We start from the raw sequence: 17,332 nt of genomic DNA, 5'->3' as shown, positions 1-17,332 counted from the left end.
TTACATGTTTACAGTGACGTCCTTTGGTAAAATCTTCAGGGGGATGTTTTCTTCTGGTGATTAAATAAGGAACCAGTCCATCAGTGAAAGTCTCTGTGAATGTGTGTTCAGGTCAGTCAGTGTTTGTGTCGGGGTCACTAAAGGTCACTGTTCCTCTGTCAAAGTCCAGCTTCACTCTGAGTCTCTGCAGACTCCTCCTCACAGAGAGTGATTTAACTGTGTCTGGGAGAGAAACAGGCTGAGTATTCACCATCAATGAAACCTATAAACCAACCTCCAGTCTCAGTCTTTCCTCGTCTCTGAACAGGTCCACTCACACCTACAGTCCATCTTTTATTGTCCCCGACCTCCACGTCCCAGCTGTGAGTCCCTGATCTAAACACTTCAGATCCAAATACACTGTGACCTTTACGTCTCTCTGGATTCTGTGGAAGCTTCTGTTTCTCTCCTCTCTTCACTGAGCTCAGATCTTCAGACAGGATGAGTTCAGGATCTGCTCTGTTTGGATCCAGAATGACAGGGTAGAACTTCACCAGTCTCTTCATGTTCCTCCAGATGTTGAAGTCCAGGTTGCCCAGATGTTTGGCCTGGTCGATCAAAGCTCCAGGTTCCATCTGTGGTTCCTCCACCAGGGGGCGGCGCTGCACTCTCTCCACTGTAGACTTGTACTGTAGCAGGAAGGAGATGTCTGTGGCCCTCAGCTGCTCCTCTGTCTCTGTGATGGTTTTGGACACAGTCTCCATCTGTCTGCTCACGGTGGCCATCTTGTCCTTCATGTTGTGAGTCTTCTGCTCCTCCTCCTCCCTCAGAGCCTTCATCCTGGACTGTTCTTCCTCCAACAGAAACTGGTGCAGTTTCTCAAACTGGTGTCGGATCTGTGCCTCTGTTTGTCGAGCCTGGGCTGTGATATGAGCCGCGGCGTCTTCAAACTGCTCTTTCCTCCCAGTCAGAACCTGCACAGAAAGAGTCCGAGTGAATCAGACAGAAGCAGCCCTCTGGTCTGTGGGGCCCTGACACATTAGTGTGATGAATGTGAGTGAACACAGTTGAGCCTCTGATCAGCAGTAAGTCTGCTCTGACAGTGGTCTGTGTGAGCTGCTCCTCACACGCTTCTAAAGGCTCTAATAACACCAGGAGGTGTCTGGGGAGAGGGAGGCTCCACATGGAGGCACGATGGCAGAGTGGTTAGCACTCTCTCCTCTTAACAAGAAGGTCCTGGAAGGTCCTTGCATGTATAATGACAAACAGAAACATGAACACAAACACAGTTCCAGAGGTGAAGAGTCTGTACCTGCAGTTTGTCCTGCAGAGGCTTGATGGACGTCCTCAGCTGCTCTCTCAGGTCCTCGGCCGCCTCCTCCATGGGACTAAACCTGTGGTCTTTGTGAGTCCTGGAGTCTCTGCAGACCAGGCACACCGGCTGCTGATGGTCCAGACAGAAGAGCCGGAGCTTCTCTGAGTGAACACTGCACAGAGGCTCTGAAGGGGTCTGCTCTCTCTGCTCTGTAAACGTCTGCACCAGGTTCCTCAGGGCCAGGTTCACAGGAGGAAGTTCCTTTGAGGATCTTCTCTTACAAACTGCACAGGTCTTTATGGGTTTGTCCCTCCACCAGTTCTGCAGACAGACTTTACAGAAGCTGTGGCTGCAGGACAGAAGCACAGGTTCTCTGAAGAGCTCACAGCAGATGGGACAGGTCAGGTCCTCCTCCAGCCTGGAAGCCATTTTGTCTCTAAATCTAAAACCACAATGAGACAGAACACAATTTATCATCACACCATATTTTCAGAGTCATTTAAAGAAGAAAAAATGGTAACAAAAAGACACTGATAAACACAGAATGTTCATCAAGACTTCAAGTCATAACCCAGTTTCTACTGAAAATCAATAATAATATTTTGAAGCCTGTTACAAGAGATTAGATAAACACTAGGGATGCAACAATATCATTCGATACTGGTCTCACGATTCGATTCAATACACGTGTTCTGTCGATATGCACATGTCCCTCCAGGGCTCTGTGTTGTCTCTTATTTTAGTCCCAAAGGAAAACAGTTATAGCGTCCTCTGCAAGAAAACTGCTCCATAGGGATGTACTGCTGAAATATTCTAACAGAGGAGGGTTTGATCATTCGGTCACTATTTATTTTACGTTGATCGACCCAAAAATGACAAAGCTATTACCTTCAAAATACTTTAGAATCGCTTTTGGCTTCAGATCATCTTTAATGAAGTGCACTCATATATGTGATCTTTTTCTCAGACTCTATCTCACAAGTTTTAGTCAAAAAACTGTCTGAGACATTCCTGTGTAGTTTGAGTGTTCAGAAAGAGGATGGGAGAGTGCAGTGTGTCTGTAAGAGCACAGACTGTAACAGGGCAGTGTGGGAGGAGCTACGTACTCTGTCTCTGCTGGATTGTGCAGTGTGGGAGGAGCTACGTACTGTCTCTGCTGGATTGTGCAGTGTGGGAGGAGCTACGTACTGTCTCTGCTGGAGGAGGCAGCGCGGGCACAAGTGCACCCAGTGAGAGGACTGAGGAGGAAAAGAAGTCATCAAATCATCATCAAAAACAGAAGTCTGTTATTGTCACTCCCCTACAGTCTATATTAAGAGTCGACTGGTTTATTATAAAATGTTAAACAGCTTGAGAAACTTATGTTCTTATTTTCATTGAATAAAAATGCTGTAAATCCTTGAACCAAATGAGCTAAAACACTTCACATATAAACTCCAGCTGTACAGTAGCTGTGCTGTAGTGTAATGTTTCATTAACATCATGGTGTTATTTTATATTCATCAGCAGAAAAAATTACATGAGACTTTTATTTTTTTTTGCGATCTAATTGTGACCCATCGAGATACGTATTGAATCGTGAGAAAACTGTATCGTTGCTTCCTTAATAAATGCAATTTCAAATGTAGAAAAATGAAATCAACAGTAACTCTGCAATTATGTGGTTACATCAGTGTCAGTACTCACTTGAGTCATGAAGGTGGATATTATTTATGCTTTTTTATTTATTTTTTTAATTAAACATCAATCCCATTTAGTTTAGTCTGATCTGATCATTTTAATTTTGTACCTCGAGTTCCACAATCCTGGGTCCCATCCCCCACTGCAGCATCTACTTTCACTTTCTCTGCTGCCGTAACAGAAGTGTCTTTCCACTCACCAAAGCCCAGAGCAGGTTTCACAGCTCAAGTAGAAGCCTGGAGTTTCTTTGTTGTTGAATTTTGGAGCTGAAATGGTCGTTCAGATGGATCCTTCTCCCTCTGTGTCTCTGAACTGGAACTCAACATTTCCTGGTCTTGGTCTGAATTGATAAACGTGTCATGTGACTGTTCATACCTGAGATGGAGACACACCTTTTATTTCCAAAACTGACATTAGTGCAAAGACTACATTAATTTATGAATGTATTTTTAACCTCACAAACAAATAAAAAAAGTAATGAATCATCAAAAGGGACAAAAGGAGTTTACATCCTAAGTAGAACACTATAAGTACAGCAATAGCATCTCCATGGAAACGAGGAGGTGTCGCACCCTCAACCAGAAAAGTCCAGGTCTTATTGCTGCTGTTTTCCTGACTCGTTGTTCCTCTCTCTGCAGGTGCACGTTCCGGTTCCCCAGCACAAACATAAAGATCTCGTTCACGGCCTTGTCCAGTGGCAGGAAAGTGAAACGTGAAGCTCCAGAATCTCCAGTTAAAGCGGTTCAGCCTCAGATCTCTCCTTTAACCATCAGCATCCCAGAAAACATCGCCCACCTCATGAGCCCCCTGCCCTCCCCCACAGGGACCATCAGGTAACTGGAGTTTGTCTTGTAATTTTCTCATTCCATCAACTCTCCTTAAATCCGCGTTTTGTACCTTTTGGTTCATAGCACAATTTCCAAATCGGCATTGTTGGTGATTGTGATGTTTTAATGTGTGTTTTTCCACAGTGCTGCTAACTCGTGCCCCTCCAGTCCACGGGGGGCAGGCTCCTCTGGGTACAGACTGGGCAGTCGAATGGTGAGCTCAGCAGAACTTCAGCTCATAAACGATAACTCGCAACCAGAGCACGAGAAGGACAACTCCGGAGGGGACAGTCCCAAGGTACGCACGGACCTGAGGCTACGTAAACAGGGATTCTACGTCATTCACTCAAAATAATGTGTGAATGACGTAGAGAACTGGGGGCAGTAGATCAGGTGGAAGTGTTTGGCGGTTTGAATCCCGATTTTGACATAAACATGATCGGTTGAGCGGTCAGATCCACTGATCCACAGGTTGGCGGTGTGATTTCTACTCCCACAGATGAATGCTGTCATTGTGTCCTTGGGCAAGACGCTTAATCCACCTCACCCCCAGTGTCTGTGTGTACTGATGTGTGAATGTGTGTGTGAATGGGCGAGTGGCTCCTTGATGTAAAGTCCTTTGAGGGCCTTGAAGGGTGAAAAGAGCTGGATAACTGTTTTGATGGGTTGAAAATCATACAGTTGTCTACATTTTTATATTTTATCCTCATAATTTAAACACATTTCAAATAAAGAGCTGAGATAAAGATGAAGAGCTAGATTTCTTGGAAGTATTGGGCAGAGACAGAACTTAAAAAAAAAAAAAAAAAACGTATATAACTCTGAGACAGTGTAATCCTTCATTCGCCCAGGAGGGGTTCAGTGTAGACACTGTTAAAATGGCATTAGGTTTTTGTGTTTAAAAAGATTCTGCGTGTAACCACCTGTCACACTGTAAAAATATAATAAAATGTCTGTCACACTGACTGAATGAAATAATCTCCAGTGAAACCTGTGGGACAGAGGATCGTACAAGGGCTGGATAATGTCCTGTTTGACTGCAGTGTTACTGAATCAATGAGTTTAAAAAGACTCTTCCTGTGACCACATGCCCAAATGAGCCGTAAAAATATAATGACTGATAAAAATAGCTTATTTTCTGGACCCTGTCCGTCACTAACCTGATTCACACCAGACTGAGATGTGCTGCAGGCTGAATGAGTTCTACACGTTCTCAGTCTGGAACAGCCCTCACTGAAAGAGATCAGGAAAATGCAGAACATCATGACAAATGTTTGGATCTTATAACTTTAACTTTTGCTAAATCCAGATGTTTTCTTGTCCCCGAGTTTTGATTTACACGTCCAAGTCCAGAGAAAAGAAAAGACAAATTGATGTTGTTTTGCTTCAGTGGAGAAATGCTTTTTTAAAATAAATTAATTTAAAGCCCAGTGATGTGTCCTGTCTGTTAATACATGGAGATTGTCATTTCAGTGCACTTCAATGCTCCTTGAGCTTTCACAGGTGAAACCAAAGCTTCAGAAAGAATCATTCAGACAGAAAACTCATCATATTAACCACACACACTGACTTATGGATTTACTCTTTTGTTCTTTTTTCTTCTTCTAGTTACAAAAAAATCTGCACCATCCAGCAGTAAACCCCAACAAACAGCACATTCATACACAGACAGGGGTCAAGTGTCTTGCCCAATGACACAGGGGTAGTACTCACTAATACTCTTAATAATACTTTTACTCAGTTACTGTCGTGGATTCTTTTTAATGAAAGAAAACAACATGTTGTAGTCAAAAATAGTGTTTGTGACTTTATTTACACAAGTGCACAAAACAGTGAGAGTTTGAAACAAATCAATCTCTTTACAGGTTGTGGAAGTCTTTTCAATATCTCCTGAGCTGGTGCCTGTGGTGCACACAGCTCCAATCCTCAAAACACACTGCCTCTGTGCAGAGGAGAGTCCCCTTTTAAAGTACGAAGCTCCTCCCCCAAATCAATTCACAAACAAAAAACGGCTTTTAGAAATACATCAATTCCCCTTTTAATACTAAACAATCATAAACATGAAAAGAAACAAAAATCTCCTAATAATAACCTTTAAACACAGATGGGAAAATAAAAATGATCCAAGTACAAATAACAGAACGTCTCCTGATGTTCTTCGTGACTTCGTCACACATGCACACTCCATGTGACACAATATAACACAGAAGTGAATGAAGCTCGGGTTGGTTGATGGACACACACCATGGATCTATTCAAATAAGTGGAGGTGTTTCTGCTTGTATCTGCCTCCAGTTGACGTAGAGACACTCACTGGAACTTCAGAGAAAAACTCCCCTGGGCTGAGACGAGATTTTTCTCATAGAGTCAATGTAAACACAAACTGTTCATGTTCAGCTCACAGGGACCTACAACTTTCAAACATGTTGGATTTTGTAGCAATTTTTACCTATTTTTAGATCATAAACAGATAAAAACATTTTGGAGTCATTTAGAAAACTGTTCATTTGTGAATTGAAGTCCAAATTCAAATGGAAGAGAAACTGATATTAGCATGAGGATCATGTAAACCCTTATTGATGATTCAGTCGTCTAATAGTGACTGTTTCACACATTTGACACAATCACATATTAAAGTGGGATGTGTTCAGTGTCGTGTTGTCACGGTAACAACATTTCAAACTCCATTTCAATACTAAGAAATAGACTCGATACTCAATACCGATTCTGATCCCACGATGATGATAAAAGAACTCTTTATTTAGACAAAAGAATGTGATTTTCCACATTAAATATGAGGACTTTCTTTTATATATGACCATGTGCTTTTATAAGTCACTTTTTCAAGGTATTTTTGAGACAGATTAACAAATGTCACTGAAAACATGCAAGACAAATGAGTTGAATTGAAATGCCATACTGTGGAACTTTCCAGGCAAAGCAATAACATCTCCATGGAGACAAGCAGGTGATGAACCCTCCAGCTGAAAATCTACATAGTGCACCTTTACATGACATGATCCTATTTTTGAAGCTGTTGCATCATCTTTTTGTTGTGATTGTAAAAGAACAATGGAAATCATGGATTGAAAACAGTAGTAATGATGAGACTAAAATGTGACACTGTGACCTCCCTTTTCCCTGTTTCAAACAAGACAAAAACTGTGAGAGAAACCTGAGTCCTTAAAGAGGGAGTATTATTCCACTTCTCTGGAGGATGAACTGCAAACTCACAACACATTTACATCACCATGTTTCCTTTGATTGTTTGGAAAATGTAATATTCACCAAAAATAACACATCAACATGTTTAAGAAGTTTTAGTTTCNGTGTCGTGTTGTCACCGGTAACAACATTTCAAACTCCATTTCAATACTAAGAAATAGACTCGATACTCAATACTGATTCTGATCCCACGATGATGATAAAAGAACTCTTTATTTCGACAAAAGAATGTGATTTTCCACATTAAATATGAGGACTTTCTTTTATATGACCATGTGCTTTTATAAGTCACTTTTTCAAGGTATTTTTGAGACAGATTAACAAATGTCACTGAAAACATGCAAGACAAATGAGTTGAATTGAAATGCCATACTGTGGAACTTTCCAGGCAAAGCAATAACATCTCCATGGAGACAAGCAGGTGATGAACCCTCCAGCTGAAAATCTACATAGTGCACCTTTACATGACATGATCCTATTTTTGAAGCTGTTGCATCATCTTTTTGTTGTGATTGTAAAAGAACAATGGAAATCATGGATTGAAAACAGTAGTAATGATGAGACTAAAATGTGACACTGTGACCTCCCTTTTCCCTGTTTCAAACAAGACAAAAACTGTGAGAGAAACCTGAGTCCTTAAAGAGGGAGTATTATTCCACTTCTCTGGAGGATGAACTGCAAACTCACAACACATTTACATCACCATGTTTCCTTTGATTGTTTGGAAAATGTAATATTCACCAAAAAATAACACATCAACATGTTTAAGAAGTTTTAGTTTCATTTTTGACTCTCTAAGTCTCCCCTCTGTGTCCCTGTCACTAAGTCACCCCCCCTTCAGAGCTCTATCAAATTACAGCTGGCATGAATTCGACCCCAGGGAGATCGCTAAATTACACAAACATGCATGGAACCTTATCAGACATGTTTTTGATGAGGAACAACATTATAACATGGTAGAAAACTCCTAAAAGTTGTTTTGCAGAATCAATCCTCTTGAAGTTTCAGTATTTACACGTTTACAGTGACGTCCTTTGGTAAAATCTTCAGGGGGACAATGTTTTCTTCTGTGATTAAATATGGAATCAGTCCATCAGTGAAAGTCTCTGTGAATGTGGATGTGTTCAGGTCAGTGTTTGTGTCGGGGTCACTAAAGGTCATTGTTCCTCTGTCAAAGTCCAGCTTCACTCTGAGTCTCTGCAGACTCCTCCTCACAGAGAGTGATTTAACTGTGTCTGGGAGAGAACAGACTGAGTATTCACCATTAATGAAACGTATAAACCAACCTCCAGTCTCAGTCTTTCCTCGTCTCTGAACAGGTCCACTCACACCTACAGCCCAACTTTTATTGTTCCCGACCTCCACGTCCCAGCTGTGAGTCCCTGATTTAAACACTTCAGATCCTAATACAATGTGAACTCATTTCTCTCTGGATTCTGTGGAAGCTTCTGTTTCTCTCCTCTCTTCACTGAGCTCAGATCTTCAGACAGGATGAGTTCAGGGGCTGCAGTGGTTGGATTCAGAATGACAGGGTAGAACTTCACCAGTCTCTTCATGTTCCTCCAGATGTTGAAGTCCAGGTTGCCCAGATGTTTGGCCTGGTCGATCAAAGCTCCAGGTTCCATCTGTGGTTCCTCCACCAGGGGGCAGCGCTGCACTCTCTCCACTGTAGACTTGTACTGTAGCAGGAAGGAGATGTCTGTGGCCCTCAGCTGCTCCTCTGTCTCTGTGATGGTTTTGGACACAGTCTCCATCTGTCTGCTCACGGTGGCCATCTTGTCCTTCATGTTGTGAGTCTTCTGCTCCTCCTCCTCCCTCAGAGCCTTCATCCTGGACTGTTCTTCCTCCAACAGAAACTGGTGCAGTTTCTCAAACTGGTGTCGGATCTGTGCCTCTGTTTGTCGAGCCTGGGCTGTGATATGAGCCGCGGCGTCTTCAAACTGCTCTTTCCTCCCAGTCAGAACCTGCACAGAAAAGAGTCCGAGTGAATCAGACAGAAGCAGCCCTCTGGTCTGTGGGGCCCTGACACATTAGTGTGATGAATGTGAGTGAACACAGTTGAGCCTCTGATCAGCAGTAAGTCTGCTCTGACAGTGGTCTGTGTGAGCTGCTCCTCACACGCTTCTAAAGGCTCTAATAACACCAGGAGGTGTCTGGGGAGAGGGAGGCTCCACATGGAGGCACGATGGCAGAGTGGTTAGCACTCTCTCCTCTTAACAAGAAGGTCCTGGAAGGTCCTTGCATGTATAATGACAAACAGAAACATGAACACAAACACAGTTCCAGAGGTGAAGAGTCTGTACCTGCAGTTTGTCCTGCAGAGGCTTGATGGACGTCCTCAGCTGCTCTCTCAGGTCCTCGGCCGCCTCCTCCATGGGACTAAACCTGTGGTCTTTGTGAGTCCTGGAGTCTCTGCAGACCAGGCAGGCACACCGGCTGCTGATGGTCCAGACAGAAGAGCCGGAGCTTCTCTGAGTGAACACTGCACAGAGGCTCTGAAGGGGTCTGCTCTCTCTGCTCTGAAGGGGTCTGCTCTCTCTGCTCTGTAAACGTCTGCACCAGGTTCCTCAGGGCCAGGTTCACAGGAGGAAAGTCCCTTGAGGATCTTCTCTTACAAACTGCACAGGTCTTTATGGGTTTGTCCCTCCACCAGTTCTGCAGACAGACTTTACAGAAGCTGTGGCTGCAGGACAGAAGCACAGGTTCTCTGAAGAGCTCACAGCAGATGGGACAGGTCAGGTCCTCCTCCAGCCTGGAAGCCATTTTGTCTCTAAATCTAAAAACACAATGAGACAGAACACAATTAGTCATCACACCATATTTTCAGAGTCATTTAAAGAAGAAAAAACAGTAACATAAGACAGTGACAAACACAAAGTCTTCATCAAGACTTCTAGTCATGAGCCTGTTTCTGTTCAAATGAAGAATCCAGTTGTGAAGCCTGTTAGAAGAGAGAACCTCCAGGTTCCCCACAGTTCCCCACACTGGTCTGAGAGGAGTGGCTCAAATTCAAACACAAATTTAACAACAATAACATGAGGACACACTCAGGACAGTGACAGGACAGAGGACAGAGGACACACTCAGGACAGTGACAGGACAGAGGACACACTCAGGACAGTTACAGGACAGAGGACACACTCAGGACAGTTACAGGACAGAGGACACACTCAGGACAGTGACAGGACAGAGGACACACTCAGGACAGTTACAGGACAGAGGACACACTCAGGACAGTGACAGGACAGGAGTTAATTCTATTTGTTCCACATTTACTTCCTAGTGAACATTGATCATGTGTTTCTACAGGCTCATGTGGCAGGAGGACTTTATACCAGATGCCCTCCCTGTTACTGTGTTGTGAGGAAGAAAAGCAGCACATGGTGAGTTTTGTTTCTGCATGTACACTTCTAATGTTCATGTGATTGTGTTCTGCTCCAGTGTTGTATTAGAGAGTCCAAAGTACTTGAAGTATATTTAAAGGTGTACGACACAGAGTGGATCATCAGAGTGTGATCATGTGTTCTTCCTGTGTCCACAGAGACCAGAGCGTCTTCACTGGAATAATCCTCACACTGTCCAGCTCCACACTGTGTGTGTGTGTCCCTGTGCTCTGTGTGTTTGATTCTGTTTAAGACCAAACACAACTGTGGAAAACTAAACACTGTTTTTGTTTTCTTTTACTTTCAAACCCGTGAAGGACTTTACATGTTGTTTGTTCAAATAATTGTGTAGACAGAATTAAATTATGGCAGATGCTATTTACACCCTGGGTGTAAATATCTAACATTGTTATTCACACAAAGGGCAAATAGCCATTGTTGCTATTTACACCCGGGTGTATTTAGCGTGACACATAGAAGGGCACCCGGGTGTTCCTACACAAAAATGCTATTTACACCCAGGTTATTTATAAAAAAAAAAAAAACTCACTGACAGTAATATTTGATGTTTTTTTACTCAAAATGATGCGGAATCATCGATCAATCATTCGCAGTCTGCACCTAACGGTTTAGTCCTGGTTAAATCTTGTTTTAGTCCTGGTTTAATCCTGGTTTAGACTTGGTTTTAGTTCTGGTTTTATTTCTGGTTTAGTCTTGGTCTTAGTTTTGGTTTAGTTCTAGTTTAGTCCTGGTCTTAGTTCTGGTTTAGAGGTGCACGGGAAGAGGTACGGTCCATGCGCTGTACGGGAGGAAATGCGGCGCATAGGAGCAGGAGGAGACGTGTACAGTCTGTGGATCCACGTAGCGTATCTGAGAAGGGGTAACGCCAAGGTGAGGGGCCTCTGTTGGTTCACGGGGCCCTACTCAATGTGCGTACTGTGCGTATTGGATAAACCTGGTACTGACACTGTATCATGCAGTGTGACAGCGTGGAGCCATGTGAAAAAATCCACGATAACCAACGGGTTTGGAAAGGCTGGACTGCTGCGTGATGAAGAGGACAGCACACGAGGAAGGGGGAATTTTGCCTATAGACGAAAGTGACACGGGAGCCGACGTAAATAAAGTGACTGTACATGAGTGAAATGAAAAAAGACCCTGCACACGTACGATGTGCACATGTATGATCTCTGTAAAGTTTAACATGAACCATCTCCAGAACAGACTCACCACTGTCCTGACAGAAGCTCCACATCAGGCACAGAGAGAACTGTTTTTTTCGGCGAGTATTTTATACAGATTAGTCTTGTGGCGTTAGGTTTCGATTTTGTGCACAAAGCTGCATTAAATACATTATAATCTCAAACGGGCTGATGTCATTCTGTAGTAATTATGGTGCTTACGAGGGCCAAATACTTACATTTGAACCACTTTTAATCTTACCATTCTCTTACTGGAGGCTGTACTTGAACTGCTGAATAAACAGATCAACGAGCAGAACCACTAGCTCTACATCACACAAGCTCAATAAACTGTCCATGATGCTGTGATGCTTCAACTTCATTACACAAATATTAATGGTCGGACAGACATTGCAAATATATTTTGTAGCAACACTGATTGACTTTTTACCTTACCTTACCCTACCTTCGTTTTGAATTTTATTTCTTTGGATTGTCAAATCCAGCTTCCCGCACTTTTCACAGGAAAGACGTAACCAGACACGTCACTGTTCCCTTTTTTCTTGAGACGGGTGTAAATAGAAGAATCGTGTCCATTGAACTATTAACACCCAGGGTGCAAATAGACACTCCTTTAAATGATACATAAAAAAAAAAAAACATAAAAAAACATAAAAATGGCAAATGTTCATGATAAGGTCACATAAGATAAATATGCGTCTGCAATCACTTTCCTTTTTTTTTTTTTTTTTTTTTTACCCAAATCCAGTGACCTTTTGATTTCAGAGCACAGTAACTGTGTAATAATGTGCTTCCATAAGTGTCAGGACTCACTCCAGTCATGAAGGTGGATTTGGTTGTTTTCATTTATTTATTAAGTCTCCTTTAGTTTCATCTGATCTGCAGTTTTAAGTTTGTATCTTGAGTTTCACAATCCTGGGTCCCATCCCCCACTGCAGCATCTACTTTCACTTTCTCTGCTGCCGTAACAGAAGTGTCTTTCCACTCACCAAAGCCCAGAGCAGGTTTCACAGCTCAAGTAGAAGCCTGGAGTTTCTTTGTTGTTGAATTTTGGAGGTGAAATGGTCGTTCAGATGGATCCTTCTCCCTCTGTGTCTCTGAACTGAACTCAACATTTCCTGGTCTTGGTCTGAACTGATAAATGTGTCATGTGACTGTTCATACCTGAGATGGAGACACACCTTTTATTTACAAAACTGACGTCAGAGCAAAGTCTAAAACAACATAAATGACACTCAAGATGAAACAAAATGATGAAAATAATGAGTCTCAACAGGAAAAGTGGTGAATTTAAGTGAAACCATAAAAGCAGTAAAAGTATAAACCAGTGGCTCCAACGTTTCACACCAAGTACCACCAAAGAAAAGATGTTAGATTTGAGTCAACATTTGTCTTTCTGAGTTCAGAGCTTCAGATCGGGGCCACACACTTGGACATAAAATAAGACGTGTTACAAATGGATGTGAAATGATTTAAATAAATGAAGCCAAGTTGTTTTAGTGTTTGTAGACGACATAAACAGCTGTAAATGACCAATGAGCAAATTTGATTTAGAAACAAATATTTACAATTTCAAACAACATCCAGCCACAAACATTCAGGACATGGATTCATATTTCATGTGTTATGGTCTTGGTGATGTAAAGGTGTAGTGAGTAACATTTCTGTACACAACATGCTTGTCTCCATGGAGATGTTTTGCTTTGCCTGGAATATTCCACAGTGTGGCATTAAACTTGGCTGTATTTCTAATAAAAATATTACTGAACAGAAATCATGAATTCCTGCTGTGAACAGATTCACCTCTCCACAGATATAACTCGTAACTCGACCAGGTGAAGTCTCCCACTTGTCTCTATTGACATGGACAGTTTAATGCCATATCATGGAACATTCTAGCCAAGTAATGCCATCTCCATGGAGACAAGCAGGTCCAACCCTCCCACCAGAAAAGTTACTACACAAAACCTTTTTTTTTCTTATTTTGTTCTTTTTTGTTCTTCTAATTATACAAAATCGGATGTTTCTCTTCAAATCTCTTTTACTCGAGGAGGAGTTTTTACCTGTACTTTCCTGAACCACTACTTTGTACTTGTACTTGAGTAATAGTTGATAGTAATTGTACTTGTACATGAGTACAGGTTTAACTCCTCTACTCTCCTTTGATTAGTGCTGGTAAGAATCTATAGCTCTGTAGCCACAGCTGCCCTGGGGCAGACTGACTGATGCAAGGCTGCCAATGACACAGGTGGGTAGTACTCAGTTACATTTACTTTAGTAAGTAACTTTTTAAAATAACATGTACTTTTAGTAACTTTAGTGATTTTTAACACAAAATGACCTTGGGTCATCACAATCAAAAAAGTCAAAGTAAACCATACAGTGTTTTTAACCATGTTGCCATGGTGATGCATGAAACTCCAATGTTATTCTAATGGGAGAGATCAGAAAAATTCCCATTCATGAAAAAAATATTACAATCATGGAATATTCTCAAATTTGGCACAGTGATTCTTCATGTCATCCCCATCAAAAAAGTCAGTGACAGCCATATGGTATATTTCACTGGGTTGCCATGGCGATGTGTCAAAGTGCCCATGTTATCCTAATGGCAGAATTTCACATTTTTCTTACATTTCAAAGTGATAAAACAACTTTTTACTTTCATTGACAAATGTAAAATTTGGCACAGTGATTCTTCAGGTGACCCTGATGAAAAAAGTCCCAGGAGCCAGAGTCATATTTTGCACGGTGTTGCCATGGCGATGTCCCAAAAAGCCCATGTTTATCTATGTTAACACATCAGCATCTCCAAGGTGTATGACTTTGTGTTTAGAGACAAGTCCAGCCCAAAGCCACAATCACACAGAGACAAGTGGAGTGTCAGCGCCACCTGAGGAGAGTGTCAGGTCAGCAGAGTGCAAAGTGTGGCCCAAGGGGGCCGTCTGATGCTGCTCGCTTTTTTAAATTTTTTTGCTGGAGATTCATTTGAATAATATTTTGCCTTTGTTTGTAAAAGAACAATGGAAAACGTGATATTTCTTATCACAGTAATCATCTTGACATTTTGTCTCTAAATCTAAAACCACAATGAGACACAACACAGTAACAGAAGTGTCTTTCCACTCACCAAAGCCCAGAGCAGGTTTCACAGCTCAAGTAGAAGCCTGGAGTTTCTTTGTTGTTGAATTTTGGAGGTGAAATGGTCGTTCAGATGGATCCTTCTCCCTCTGTGTCTCTGAACTGAACTCAACATTTCCTGGTCTTGGTCTGACCTGATAAACGTGTCATGTGACTGTTCATACCTGAGATGCAGACACACCTTTTTATTTACAAAACTGATGTCAGTGGAAAGTCTAAACTACATAAATGACACTCAAGATGAAAGAAAGTGATGAAAATAATGAGTCTTAACAAAAAAAGTGGTAAATTTAAGGTTTTATGTCAGGCCCAGTTTGACATCCTGGGGTGGGTAAAAAGATCAGCAAAATAGACTCACTTTTGCATCGCTCAACAAAAATCAGCCACTGCAGCCTCCCAACACAAGCGGCAGTTTGACAAGAGAGCCCCTGTCTTACCTGTGACACCTGGAGAACGTGTCTGGGTGAGAAACAGGCATCGACACGGGAAGGGCAAACTGGGGACATGGTGGGACCCTGAAACCTATGTGATTTTGGAGCCTGTAGGGGACACTGGGGCGGTTTATAAAGTGCATCCAGAGAAGGGTGGCAGAGAGCTCTTTGAAAGTGTGTACAGTGCCCCCTGCTGTTCCTCAGCTGCCACATAAAGAAGCCACTCCACACACTCCTAACCCTGAACTGCCAGGATTTTATGGATTTTTACCTGTGCCTGGGGCCCAACACGAGGCACCAGAGCCCCAAGATGAGCCCAGACGTTCTGCCCGCAATAACTTTGTTCAAAACCCGCTCGTTACAGGGACTAGTTTGTTTACGTTGCAGGGACTGACAGTGAAAAGGCGTGGAGGGTTGTGATATGTCTCAGTGGATTGATTTTTATTGGAGTGTCATTTATTTGCAGTTTTTAACCTGTTTGCTGTGGAGAATTTATTACATGTTTTCAAGCCTTACGTCAGCGTCGAACAATAACCCCCAACGCACGTGACTCTTTTTTGCCAGTGAGTAACCTGGAACAATGAACACATCTGGATCAGAGCTGCAAGAGATGAGAAATAAAAGAGAGAACGAGAGTCTGGAAGGGGGGGGTCTGTTTCGTTTGCAGGAACTGCAGGACATGGATCAGGCGACCGGACGATTGAACGTCTTACATCACAAACGAACTGCCTCCTCATTTTAACCCTGGCCCACCAAGTGTTTAACCCCTTTTTAAACAGTTTTTTTATATTATTATTATTATTTTTTTTAATCTTGTAATAAATTATTTATATTCTCGGTTTTCTTAACTGCTGCTACAGTGACTCTCTCCCATTGATTTTTACAGTTCAGACATTTTAACAATTCTGTTTTTAATCTACACTTGAAATAACAACAACCAAACCAAGGGACATAGTGAGTAACATTTCTGTACCCGACATGCTTGTCTCCATGGAAATGTTTTTGCTTTGACTGGAATATTCCACAGTATGGCTTTAAAATTAGTCTATGTTGCTAATAATGAATCATGAATTACTACTGTGAACAGGGTCACCTCTCCACAGATATAACTTGTAACTTGACCAGGTGAAGTCTCCCATTTGTCTCTGTATTAACATGGATAGTTTAATGCCATACCATGGAACATTCTAGCCATGTAATGTTATCTCCATGGAGACAAGCAGGTCCAACCCACTAGAAAAGCTCCGACACAAAACCTGATCTTTTCTTTGTTCTCTCTGAACTGAACTCAACATTCCTGGTCTTGGCCTGAACTGATAAACGTGTCATGTGACTGTTCATACCTGAGATGGAGACACACCTTTTATTTACAAAACTGACGTCAGTGCAAAGTCTAAACCACATAAATGACACTCAAGATGAAATAAAATGAAAATAATGAGTCTTAACAGGAAATTGGCAAATTTAAGTGAAACCATAAAACTAGTAAAAGTATAAACCAGTGGCTCCAACGTTTCACACCAAGTACCACCAAAGAAAAGATGTTAGATTTGAGTCAACATTTGTTTTTCTGAGTTCACTACTACACAAAACCTGATCTTTTCTTTGTTACACGGTTGACCAAAAAGTCCCATAACAGAACGTTTGCACAAATGTGTCCTCAGACAAAAGTGAAACAGAACGTTCAGTATATTGTGCAGCCCCTTTGAGATCAAATGAAAAGACAGGACTCAAGGAGATGGAAACATCTGGATGTAAACCACAACCAGGCCTTATTCACCAGAAGAGCTGCTCATTCTGAACTCTACTCGGAGCGGGAGAGAAACTACGCCCCCAAATGGACGCCCACTGTTTCCTGTTCAATCCAAGAGAATATGGTGGCCTCCTGTGGTCAAAAACAAACTGACACTGGTTCAACAAATGATACTTATTATTATTATTCATGGAGAAAATCAACCACACGGTAAAAAGAAGAATTTTAAAGACAAAGTACACTGCAAAAAACAACATTAAAATGACTTGAATTCAGAATATTTATTTTGAGTTTTGGGACAGTTTTTTGGTTTGTAAATTAAGTTTTATGTTCCTCTTTTGCTGGTCCCAGAATATTTTGTTCTTATTTTAAGCTAAATTGTGAATGAAAAGTTTG

General features: G+C 41.9%; 1 protein-coding gene and 2 pseudogenes across 1 annotated transcript; 1 reads left to right on the top strand and 2 right to left on the bottom strand.

Moving 5' to 3' along the window:
- Positions 1–3,289, bottom strand: LOC129408543 (nuclear factor 7, brain-like; annotated as a pseudogene).
- LOC129408625 (forkhead box protein K2-like) lies at positions 2,681–5,496 on the top strand. The gene is made up of 4 exons (XM_055152680.1): positions 2,681–2,685; positions 3,613–3,807; positions 3,946–4,099; positions 5,410–5,496. Exons 1-4 carry the CDS (start codon positions 2,681–2,683, stop codon positions 5,494–5,496), a joined length of 441 nt encoding a protein of 146 aa, XP_055008655.1.
- A 1,706-nt stretch (positions 5,497–7,202) lies between these two features.
- LOC129408541 (nuclear factor 7, brain-like) lies at positions 7,203–12,769 on the bottom strand (annotated as a pseudogene).
- Positions 12,770–17,332: the final 4,563 nt, after the last annotated feature.

The sequence above is a fragment of the Boleophthalmus pectinirostris genome, unplaced genomic scaffold (assembly GCF_026225935.1).
Source record: "Boleophthalmus pectinirostris isolate CB_2022bp ecotype Guang Dong unplaced genomic scaffold, ASM2622593v1 HiC_scaffold_17, whole genome shotgun sequence".
NCBI classification, from domain to species: domain Eukaryota; kingdom Metazoa; phylum Chordata; class Actinopteri; order Gobiiformes; family Gobiidae; genus Boleophthalmus; species Boleophthalmus pectinirostris.
The sequence above is the reverse complement of the archived record's forward strand: the minus strand, read 5'-3'. Positions and strand labels throughout refer to the sequence as shown.